Source organism: Cebus imitator, unplaced genomic scaffold (assembly GCF_001604975.1).
Source record: "Cebus imitator isolate Cc_AM_T3 unplaced genomic scaffold, Cebus_imitator-1.0 Scaffold183, whole genome shotgun sequence".
NCBI lineage: Eukaryota > Metazoa > Chordata > Mammalia > Primates > Cebidae > Cebus > Cebus imitator.
The window spans coordinates 3,744,524-3,757,243 of NW_016107498.1; the positions used below are offsets into that span (position 1 = coordinate 3,744,524).

The window sequence follows — 12,720 nt, forward strand, 5'->3', positions numbered from 1 at the left end:
TAGGAAAGCAACTTTTTTTTTTTTTTTTGAGATGGAGTTTCGCTCTGCCACCCAGGCTGGAGTACAGTGAGATGATCTCAGCTTACTGTAACCTCTGCCTCCTGGGTTCAAGTGATTCTCCTGCCTCAGCCTCCTGAGTAGCTGGGATTACAGGCACACACCACCACACTCAGGTAAATTTTGTATTTTTAGTAGAGACGGGGTTTCACCATGTTGGTCAGGCTGGTCTCAAACTCCCGACCTTGTGATCCGCCCCACCTTGGCCTCTCAAAGTGCTGGGATTATAGGTGTGAGCCACTGCACCCAGTCAGAAAGCAATTTTTAATTTTGTTTTTTGATGTTAGATATCTCCGCATGTAGGTGTACAATATCCTATTTATTCTGGGCTTCATAAAGTATATCATATCTCCAATTCTCAGAGATTTCATCTGGTAAAAAGCAAAGAACAGATAGGAGAAAAATTAGTTTTTTTTCTTTGCCTAACTAGCTCTGTTGTTATAACTCTGACAACTGATTTTAAAAAAAAGGAAAAAGGCCAAAACAGCCACCTCTTCTAGTTATTTCTTTGTATGTATTAGGGGGTATATGTCACGAAAAAATGTTTTTTTTTTCCACTACATCTCATTAAGGCCAATTAGACAGCAATTATTTCTACACTAATAAACAATAGGAAAACTGGCCAGGCACCCGTAATCCCAGCACTTTGGGAGGCCGATGGGGGGGCAGATCATGAGGTCAGGAGTTTAAGACCAGCCTGACCAACATGGTGAAACCCTGTCTCTCCTAAAAATACAAAAATTAGTTGGGAGTGGTGGTGCATGCCTATAATCCCAGCTACTCAGGAGGCTGAGGAAGGAGAATCACTTGAACCCGGGAGGTGGACGTTGCAATAAGTAGAGATTGCACCACTACAATCCAGCCTGGGTGACAGAGCAAGACTCCGTCTTAAAAAAAAAAAAGGAAAACTATCTTTTAAAGCAAATCAATAATAAACAAAACATGAAGACATCTAAATAGATTAAGGCTAGGCAATTTGCCCAATCTGTAAACATACAATCTATTAAATAATATACAGTAATTTGAAGCAGGAAAGAAGCCCATGTTTCCAAAAAGAAATTTACCAATGTTTTATCACAATTTAACATGCAAAGGGAGCTATCACATCTACTCCTCAAATAAATGCATATACAGTACCTGTTCTGTTTGAAGCTGTTCTCGAAGTACCCTTACTAGCTCCTGGTTTTCTGGGTGAATGTTTTGATGTACATTTCTGTTGAATAGAATATAATAAATTTTGAATAGATAATATTATCAGATGAATCCATTTTCTTGATGGGTCTAATTTCTGACTTATAACTACTGGTAATTAATAAATGTAATTGATAGCATACAAAAGCACTTCACTTATGGGACTGTACGTTCCAGGCTGTCCTGTGGTGAATTCTTCTGAGATCACTGATCATTAGCTAATTTCAGGTTTAAGCAGCAAATACTGAAATCCAGAGGCCTAGTACCTTGGAAATTTGTTGTAAACGCACTCTTACAAATAATGTAAGGAACAAGTAACATTTGTTTCTTTGGTGAAATTTCTTCAAAATAAGCAGCTATCTAGTTTTGTGTACTATCATCCATTTGAACACTTTTCCACATCTAATTAGATCCTTCTCATAACTTTTCATGTATTAGGGGTGGGGAACAGAGCAGAAACTAAAATTATTAATGTAGAAAAGCCAGAACCTGGCTGGAAACAGTGGCTCATGCCTGTAATCCCAGCACTTTGGGAGGCCAAGGCGGGTGGATCACCTAGGTCAGGAGTTCGAGACCAGCGTGGCCAACATGGTAAAACCCCGTCTTTACTAAAAATACAAAAAATACAAAAATTAGCTGGGTATGGTGGTGTACACCCGTAATCTCAGCTACTCAGGAGGCAGAGAGAGGAGAATTTCGGGAACTCAGGAGGTAGAGGTTGCAGTGAGCCGAGATCACACCACTGCGCTCTAGCCCAGGCCAACAGCGAGACGCCGTCTCCAAAAAAAAAAAGAAAAGAGAAAGGTCAAAACTTAACATGTCACTAATGTCTTAACATTAACATTAAAATGGTGAACCAAAGGCAAGCTAGTGGCTGATATAAACGGATGGGATAAAACATCCCATATTGAAAGTCAGATGTGTTGGTCAGGCTGGTATGGTAAGGGCAAATTGTTACATATTATCACAGCTTAATTTCATTTGGCTATAGATGTATTTTCTAAGTAAATGTCTTGAACAATAATATTTTAAGTCTACACAGTCCCGGGGTTACTCTACAGAAGAGGCTTTCTCTCTGGGTAAGCCAATATCCAACAGAGATAAAAACTCTCATATCCTAATGTGATAAGGAAACTTACAGAAATCCATCCTATGATTATTCAGTTGTTAGCAAAAATGCAAATTTTAGAAAAAGAAGTTAACTAAATATAACTGTTAGTCTAAACAATGAAACAATTTGAACTCTGTTTAAACCTGTTAAATCTTTTTTTTTTTTTTGAGGCGGAGTCTCGCTCTGTCACCCAGGATGGACTGCAGTGGTGCAATCTCAACTCACTATAACCTCTGCCTCTCAGGTTCAAGCGATTCTCCTGTCTCAGCCTCCTAATTAGCTAGGATTACAGACATGTGCCACCATGACTGGCTAATTTTTGTATTTTTAGTAAAGATGGGGTTTCACCACATTGGCCAGGCTGGTCTCCAACTCCTGATCCCAGGTGATCTGCCCGCCTCGGCCTCCCAAAGTGCGGGGATTACAGGTATGAGCCACCGAACCCAGCCTAAACCTATTAAAACTTGATGCATTCTTTATTTTAAAATAACGCACATTCTTATGATTGAACAGATGATCTGTGAAAAGAAAGCACTCACTATATGAAAGCACCCTGTCAAGGAGCAATCTAACTAGCATAGGAACCATAATTTAAATACCAGTGAATACCTAGCTAAATGGCATTTGTCCATTCTTTGAGAATAGAAAACCATTCCCTTTTCATTGGAGAAAAAATTGTGATGACATTTCAGAGTACAGACATGAACCACAATACTAGAAATAATCTCCTTTGGAATCGGTTGAACCTGGGAGGCGGAGATTACAGTGAGCCAAGAGCATGCCATTAAACTTCTGCCTGGGTGACAGAGCAAGACTCTGTCTCAAAAAAAAGGAAAACAAAAAAAGAAAGAGTTTCCTTTGGCTTCTTTCTTTAAAAAAGAAGATGTAGGAATTTTTTTTTTTTTTTTGAGACGGAGTCTCTCTGTTGCCCAGGCTGGAGTACAGTGGTGTGATCTCAGCTCACTGCAACCTCTGCCTCCTGGGTTCAACTGATTCTCCTGCCTCAGCCTCCCGAGTAGCTGAGATTACAGGTGTGTGGCCACCACGCCCGGCTAATTTTTTGTATTTTTAGTAGAGACAGGGTTTTATCGTGTTAGTCAGGATGGTCTTGATCTCCTGACCTCGTGATCTGCCCACCTCGGCCACCCAAAATCCTGGGATTACAGGCATGAGCCACCACGCCTGGCCTAGGAATTCTTAAATTTGGTGGTAGAATATTTTAAAAGATATATTATATTTAAATATATTTTTAAGATCTATATTAAATATTCTACCAGATTTGTGAAGCCAAGCAACAACAACAAACAGCCCAAGTTCCTAAATACTGCCTGTAACTCCTATGGTGATGGTATTTGGAGACAGAACCTTTGGGAGGTAATTAGGTCATGAGGGTGGTGCCCTTGTGATAGGATTAGTGCCCTTATAAGAAGAGATATGAGATAACCTGCTCCCTGCTCTGGTCTCTTCCATGTGAAGACACAACAAGAAAACCATCATCTACAAACCATGAAGCCAGCTCTTACCAGACAACAGATCTGACAACACCTTGATCTTAGACCTGTCAGCCTCTGGAACGGTGAGAAAAAAATGTTTGTTGTTTAAGCCACCTATCTATGGTTATTTGTTTTTGTTTTTGAGACAGCTCGCTCTGTTGCCCAGGCTGGAGTGCAGTGGCACAATCTTGGCTCACTGCAACCTCTACCTCCCAGGTTCAAGCGATTTCTGGATAGTTTTTGTATTTTTAGTAGAGACAGAGTTTCACCATGTTGGCCCATGTTGGCCAGGCTGGTCTTGAACTCCTGACCTCAGGTGATCTGCCCACCTTGGGTTCCCAAAGTGCTAGGATTACAGGTATGAGCCACCTGGCCCGGTCTATGGTTATTTGTTATAACAAGCCAAACTGATTGAGACAATGGTCAAATACTTTTTGACAATGGTGCCAAGTACATTCAATAGAGAAAGTACCCTCTTTCAACAAATAAGTGCCAGAAAAACTGAATATCCGTATTAAAAATTTAAAAGTTAACTTAAAATACATCAAAGGGCAAAACTTAAAACTATACAAATTTTAGGAAAAAACAAGAAAGTATTCATGCCGTTGGATTTTGGCAATGATTCCTTTCATATAAGACAAAATTATAGGCCAAAAAAAGGAAAAATACAAAAAGATGGCTTCATCAAAATCAGAAACTATGTATATCAAAGGGCACTTAAGAGAGTAAGAAGAATATCCACAGAAAGGGAGAAAATATTGGCAAATCATATACAGGAAATCATTTTATTTTGTTTCATTTTATTGTGCTTAGCAGATACTGTGTTTTTTACAAATTGAAGGTTTGTGACAACCCTGTGTTAAGCAAGACTATTGGCACCATTTTTCCAACAGCATGTGCTTGCTTCATGTTTCGGTGTCACATTTTGGTTATACTTGCAATCAATCAATCAACGTGTATGCTCTGACTGCTCTATTGACCAGCCATTCCCCAGTCTCTCTCCCTCTCCTCAGACCTTCCCATTCCCTGGGACATTGACAATATTGAAATTAGGCCAACTAATAACTATATAATGGCCTCTAGGTGTTCAAGTGAAAGGAAGAGCTGCATGTCTCTCACTTCACATAAAATCTTGAAATGATTAAGCTTTGTGAAAAAGTCATGCCAAAAGTTGAGCTAGGGCAAAAGTTGTGCTTGTTGGTCCAGTTGTGAATTAAAAGGAAAAATTCCTTAGGGACATTAAAAGTATTACTCAAGTGAACACATAAATGATAAAAAAGCAAAACAGCTTTATTGCTGACATGGAGAAAGTCTGAGTGCTCTGGTTAGAAGATCAAACCAGCCAGAACATCTCCTTAAGCCAAAGCCTAATGCAGAGCAAGTCCCTCCCTCTCTTCAATTCTTTGAAACTGAGGGATGAGAGGAAGCTACAGAAGAAAAGTTGAAAGCTAGCAGAGGTTGGTTCATGACATTTAAGTAGAGATGAAGGGCAAACGTTTATGGAATAGCAAGTGCTGATGGAGAAGCTGCAGCAAGTTATCCATATCTAGCCAAGATCATTGATGAAGGTGGCTATGCTGGACGACACATTTTTATGTAGAAGAAACAATTTTCCATTGCAAGAAGACACCATGTAGGACTTTCAAGCTGTAGTCAATGCTCATTGACCATTCTGAAAATCCTAGGGCCCTTGAAAATTATGCTAATCTACTCTGCCTGTGCTCTATAAATGCAACAACAATGCCTGGATGACAGCACATCAGACTATTCAAGCCCACTGTTGAGAGACCTACTGCTCAGAAAAAAAATTTCTTTGAAATTATTACTGCATACATCTATGTAGTGTATTAATAAAAAAAATTATTAAAAAGCAAATATTGGCCGGGCGCAGTGGCTCACACCTGTAATCCCAGCACTTTGGGAGGCCAAGGCGGGCAGATCACTTGGTCAGGAGATCGAGACCATCCTGGCCAACGTGGTGCAACCCCGTCTCTAATAAAATATAAAAAATTAGCTGGGTGTGGTGGCACGCACCTGTAGTCCCAACTACTCAGGAGGCTGAGGCGGAGGAATCTCTTGAACCCAGGTGGCAGAGGTTGCAGTGAGCTGTTATCAGGCCATTGTACTCCAGCTTGGTGACAGAGCAAGACTCCGTCTCAAAAAAAAAAAGCAAATATTACTGCTCATTGACAATGCACCTGGTCACCCAAGAGCTCTGATGGAGATGTACTAGGAGATTAATGTTGTTTTCATGTCTCCTAAAACAGCATCCATTTTGCAGCCCCACAAATCAAGGATTATTCTGACTTTCAAGTTTTATTACTTAAGAAATACACTTTGTAGGGTTATAGCTGCCATAGATAGTGATTTCTCTGATGGATCTGGGGAGTCCACTGAAATCATCTGGAAAGGATCCCCCATTCTAGATGTCATTATAACACTCTTTTTTTTTTTTTTTTTTTTTTTTTGAGACAGAGTCTTGCTCTGCTGCCCAGGCTGGAGTGCAGTGGTACAATCTTGGCTCACTGCAACCTCTACCTCCCAGGTTCAAGTGATTCTTCTGCCTCAGCCTCCCAGGTAGCTGGGATTACAGTGTACATCACCACACCTGGCTAATTTGTGTATTTTTAGTAGAGACAGGTTTCGCCATGTTGGCCAGGCTGGTCTCAAAACTCCTGACCTCAAGTGATCTGCCTGCCTCGCCTCCTAAAGTGCTGGGATTACAGGCATGAGCCACTGTGCCCCGCCAAGAACGTTCGTAAATCATGGGAGGAGGTCAAAATATCAAAATTAACAGGAGTTTGGAAAAAGTTGATTCCAGCTCTCACAGATGACTTTGAGGAATTCAAGACTTGAGAGGAGGAAGGAACTGCTGCTATGGTGGAAACAGCAAGGAAACTAGAAGTGGAGCCTGAAGATGTGGCTGAATTGCTGCACTCAGACAAGGAGTTTCTCCTGATGAGCAAAGGAAGTGGTTTCTCAGGATGGAATCTAATCCTGGTAATAACATTGTGAGCAATGTTGAGATGACAACAAAGGATTAAAAATGTTATATAAGTGAAGTTGATAGAGCACAGGCAGGCAGGGTTTGAGAGGACTGACTCCAGTTTTGAAAAGAAAGTCTGCGGGTAAAACGCAATCAAACTGCATCGCGTGCTACATACAGAGAAATGTTTTATGAAAGGAAAAGTCAGTCAATGTGGCAAACTTTATTTGTTGTCTCATTTTAAGAAATTGCCACAACAACCCCAACTTTCAGCAACCAGCACCCTGATCAGTCAGCAGTCATTAACACAGAGTCAAGACCCTTCATCAGCAAAAGCATGACTTGAAGTTTCAGATAGATAACTGTTAGCATTTTCTAGCAATAAAGTATGTTATAACTAAGGTATGTACATTTTTTTAGACATAATGCTATTGTACACTTCATAGACTATGATATAATGTGAACATAACTTTTATATGCTCTAGGAAACCAAAAAATTCACATGATTCACTTTCATTCCCTTTATTGTGGTGGTCTGAAACCAAGCCTGAAATATCTATGGGGTATGACTATATCTAATAATAATATGAGCATATATATAGAACCCTTATAACTCAAAAACAAAAAACTAAACAATCCAATTAAAAAATGGGCAATGGTCTTGAATAGTCAATTCTCCATAAAAGAGAGAGAAATGGCCAGGTATGATGGTGTCCACCTCAGCAGGCTGAGGCAGGAGAATCGCTTGCGCCCCGGAGTTCTGAGCTATAACGTAATATGCCAATTTGGTATCTGCACTAACTTTGGCATCAATATGATGATGTCCCAGGAGCAGGGGACCATCAGGTTGTCTAAGAAGGACTGAACTGGCCCAGGATGAAAACAGAGCAGGTCAAAAGTCTGGTGCTGCCACTTACAGGAGCAAAGACATGGAATCAACTTAGATGCCCATTAGTGGTGGACTAGATAAAGAAAATGTGTTGCATATACACTGTAGAATACTATGGACCCATAAAAAGGAAATAAATCATGTCCTTTGCAGCAACATGGATGCAGCTGCAGGTAATTTTCCTAAGTGAATTAATATAGAAACAGAAAATCAAATACCAGGGCCGGGAGCTATTGGATAATTATTATTTAAGGATAAGGATAGTTGCCGGGCGCGGTGGCTCAAGCCTGTAATCCCAGCACTTTGGGAGGCCGAGGCGGGTGGATCACAAGGTCAAGAGATCAAGACCATCCTGGTCAACATGGTGAAACCCCGTCTCTACTAAAACTACAAAAAATTAGCTGGGCATGGTGGCGCGTGCCTGTAGTCCCAGCTACTCAGGAGGCTGAGGCAGGAGAATTGCCTGAACCCAGGAGGCGGAGGTTGCGGTGAGCCGAGATCGCGCCATTGCACTCCAGCCTGGGTAACAAGAGCGAAACTCCGTCTCAAAAAAAAAAAAAAAAAAGGATAAGGATAGTTATTATTATTTTAAAAAAACACATAGAGAATAATATGTGTTGACAAGGATGTAGAGAAACTGCCATGGTGCCTTGCTGGTGGGAATATAAAATAGGGCAGCTGCTGTGGGACACAGTCTGGAGGTTCCTTAAAATATTAAACACAGAAATCACTTTATGACCCAGAAATTCCAGTTGAAAACACGGACTCAAACAGATACTTGTACACCAGTGTTCCTAGCAGCATTATTCACAACGCCCAAAAGGTGGGAGTAACCCAAATGACCATTGACAGATGAATGGAGAAACTAAATATGGTATGTACATACAATAAAAATTTTAAATTTTGATTTTTTTAGAGACAAAGTCTTGCTCTGTTGTCCAGGCTAGTCTCAAACTCCTGGGCTCAAGCAGTCCTCCCACTTCAACCTCCCAAAGTGCTGGGATTATAGGTGTAAGCACCATGCCTAAGGAAATATTATTTAGTGATAAAAAGGAAGGAAATTCTAATACGTGTTACAACATAAATGAACTTTGAAAACATTATGCTAAGTGAGATAAGTTAGACACAAAAGAACAAATGCTGTATGATTCTACTTTATGAGGTGCATAAAATCAGCTCATTAATGGAGATACAAAGTAGAACACAGGTTACCCTGAGCTGAATGATGGGAGTTGTTACTTAGATGGGCATAAAGTTTCTGTTTGAGAAGATTAAACAACACATGATCAAGTCAGGTACTGTGGCTCACACCTGTAATCCCAGAAATTTGGGAGGCCGAGGTGGGTGGACTGCTTGAGCCCAGGAGTTCAATATCAGCTTGGGCAACATGGTGAAACCTTGTCTCTACCAAAAATTTTGGAGGCTGAGGTGGGTGGACTGCTTGAGCCCAAGAGTTCAATATCAGCTTGGGCAACATGGTGAAACCTCGTCTCTACCAAAAATACAAAAAAATAGCTGGCCATGATGGTGTGTGCCTATGGTCCCAGCTACTTGGGAGGCGAGGTGAGAGGATCACTTGAGCCTGGTGGGGGAAAGCTGTGGTGAGACAAGACGGTGTCATTGCACTCCAGCCTGGGCGCCAAAGAGAGAACCTGTCTCAAAACAAAAAAAAAAAAAGAAAAAATACCACATATTCTGACTTACAAGTGGGAGCTAAACATAAAGATGGAAGTAACAGACATCAGGAACTTCAAAAGTGGGGAGACTAGAAGGGGGCAAGGGTTGAAATACTACCTATTGGGTACGATGTTCACTATTTGGGTGATGAGTTCACTAGAAGCCCAAACCTCACCATTACACAATATACCCATGTAAAAGACCTGCACACGCACCCCAGAAATCTAAAATTTTAAAATAAAAAATAAAATAAAGTTTGCGACAACAAGGAGGTTTTAGAAGTAGCTGGTGATGATGGTTACATAACAATGTGAACGAACTTAATGCCACAGAATTACATATTTAAAAATGGTCTCAGCGTGCTGGTTCACACCTACAATCCCAGCACTTTGGGAGGCTAAGGCAGGATGATCACTTGGGACCGGGAGTTCAAGACCAGCCTGATCAACATAGTGAGAACCCATCTCTACTAAAAAAAAAAAAAAAAAAAAAAAATTAAACTATTTTTTAAAAAGTTTAACATGATAAATTTTATGTTATATTTTATACCACAAAACCAAAAAAGAATTATAACGACTAAAAATCATCAAATAAATTATAAAAAAGAGACTTTTCTGAATTTTTTGTTTTTCTCAGACAGAGTTTCGCTGTGCCACCAGGCTGGAGTACAGCAGTGAGATCTTGACTCACTGCCACCTCCACTTGGGTCTGAGTGATTCTCCTGCCTTAGCTTCCCCAGTAGCAGGGACTACAGGTGCACACCGCCATGCACAGCTAATTTTTTATTTTTAGTAGAGACGGGGTTTCACCATGTTGGCCAGGATGGTCTTGATCTCTTGACCTTGTAATGTGCCCACCTCGGTTTCCCAAAGTGCTGGGATTACAGGGGTAAGCCGCTGTGCCTGGCCTGATTTGTCTAAATGTTAAACTATACGTGCCTCCTCTTCCTGAAACACATCATTATTAGGTAATCATGATTGCTTCACTGATTACCTCAAGGCAATGTCCAAATAACTGGGAGTACATTATGTAACTTGAAAATATGTCACTTAGGCTGAGCCAAAATGTCACCATTTATCTCCACCTAGTGGCCCCAGTTCTGCCCATGAAACCATACAGAATACATTTATTTATTTTTTCTTTTTTTTTTGAAACAGAGTCTCACTCTTGTCACCCAAGCTGGAGTATACTGGCACGATCTCAGCTTACTACAACGTCTGCCTCCCAGGTTCAAGCAATTCTCCTGCCTCAACCTCCTGAGTAGCTGGTGTTACAGGTGCCCACAACCACGCCCAGCTAATTTTTATATTTTTAGTAGACAGGGTTTCACAATGTTGGTCAGGCTGATCTCAAACTCCTGATCTCCAGTGATCCACCCACCTCAGCCTCTCAAAGTGCTGGGATTATAGGTGTAAGCCACTGCGCCCAGCCCTAATTCTTTTTTCTTCTATTGCTGCTGCACAAATTAAAATTTTCATTATTTAACAGGACCAAACCCTCATTACAAAGACAGTTTTACTGTGCAGGAGTCCCTTCCCTTAAGCTAGACATCCCTCCTTCCTTCAAACATTTTATATGATTTGTTTCCACAGCTTTCTCTATTTTGGCAGTCTCCCCTGAATGTTTTCCAATTTAAAATGCTTGTCCCAAACTGAATATAATGTGGATTTGACCTTTAGCTATTACTTTTATAAAAGTAGCCTAGGCAGGGATCCAAGATGGCTGATTAGGAGCAGCTCAGGATTGCAGCTCCCAGTAAAAGCACGGAGGGTGAGTGGATGCCGCATTTCCAGACAGATTTTTATTGCCTACAGACCAGGAGATTCCCAGGCGGAGGAGCCCCACAGGTCGCCAGCGTGGCTGGTTTGGCCGGTGCAGTTGTTTTGGCCGCCACCGGCACGGTACAAAATACATGGGTCTGGGTGCCATTTTAGCTGGCAATGGGAGCTCCGGGAAGGCAGAGTCGCCCATTCATCTGATTTAAAAGAGGACTGAAACAGGGAGCCAGGCCAGGAGATTCCCGGGCAAAAAAGTGCCACGAATGTCAGTGCTCCTGTTTCAGCCAGTGCAGTGGGTTGCCGCATGGGAAATCACACAGATCCTGGTGCCTTTTCAACAGGCGACTAGAACACCTGGGAGACAGTCAACCGTTCAACTTAAAAGAAAAAGGCTCTGAGGCAAGGAGCCAGGTGATCAGGCTCGGCTGGTCCCACCCCTACAAAAAAACAGCAATTGGAAACGTTCTGGATTGAGAGTTTCACAGCAAGCACAACTGAACCAGGGATGGTCCAGCTCTGTAGGGGAGGGGCATCCACCATTACCAAGGCAGTCCACCACTATGGTGGTAGTTTGCCATTGCTGAGGCAGCCTGCCATTGCCGAGGCAGGCCACCATTACAGAGAGAGGTGGGCCACCATTGCTGAGGCAGCTCTAACTACACCCATATAAACAGGACTGTAGGTTCACACGGCAGCTGGGCGGAGCCCATGCAGCTCAGCAAAGCCTCTGCAGGCAGTGACTAGGCTGCCTCCACACTGGGCAGGGCAGCCCTGAAAAAAGGCAGCAGCACAAAAGAAACTCATAAAGTCCTAACTCCCAGGGACAGAGCACCTGGGGAAAAAAAGGGGGGTTTTATGAGTTCTGCTGCAGCAGACTTAAATGTACTTGGCCAGCAGCTCTGAATGAACAACAGAACTCACAGTTCAGCACTTGAGCTCCTATAAAGGACATACTGTCTCCTCAAGCAGCTCCCTGACCCATGTATGTCCAAAGAGTCACCTCACAAAGGAAAAGTCAGTCTGACAGCTGGCGGGTATCCTTACGGGACAAAGATAGCAGAAGAAGAAACTGGCAGCAACCCTTACTGTTCTGCAGCTGCTGCAGGTGATCCCCAGGCAAGCAGGGCCTGGAGTGGACCTCTGCAGCCCTGCAGCAGAAGGGCCAGACTGTTAGAAGGAAAACTAAGAAACAGAAATAACTTCATTATCAACAAACTGGATGTCCACTCAGTGACCCAATCTGAAAGTCAACAACTACAAAGACAACAGGATAAACCCACAAGATGGGAAGAAACCAGCGCAAAAAGGATGAGAACACCCGAAACCAGAACGCCGCTCCTCCTACAAGGGATTGCAACTCCTCACCAGCAAGGGAACAAAACTGGATGGAGAATGAGTGTGATGAATTGACAGAATCAGGCTTCAGAACGTGGGTAATAAGAAACTTCTGTGAGCTAAAAGAACATGTTCTAACCCAATGCAAAGAAACTAAGAACCTTGAAAAAAGATGTGATGAAATGCTAATGAGAATAAACAAC

General features: G+C 41.9%; 1 protein-coding gene across 4 annotated transcripts in view; it reads right to left on the reverse strand.

The window, feature by feature from the left end:
- RNF170 (ring finger protein 170) overlaps positions 1 to 12,720 on the reverse strand; it is a 47,023-nt gene that overhangs the window by 19,340 nt on the left and 14,963 nt on the right. For 3 of the 4 annotated variants that reach the window (XM_017545973.1, XM_037744766.1, XM_037744765.1), the window contains exon 3: positions 1,195 to 1,270. The exons of the other annotated variant lie outside the window; for it this stretch is intronic. In XM_017545973.1, the coding sequence (XP_017401462.1) occupies positions 1,195 to 1,270 (76 nt within the window). The remainder of the gene's footprint in view (positions 1 to 1,194; positions 1,271 to 12,720) is intronic. 4 annotated transcript variants of the gene reach the window in all.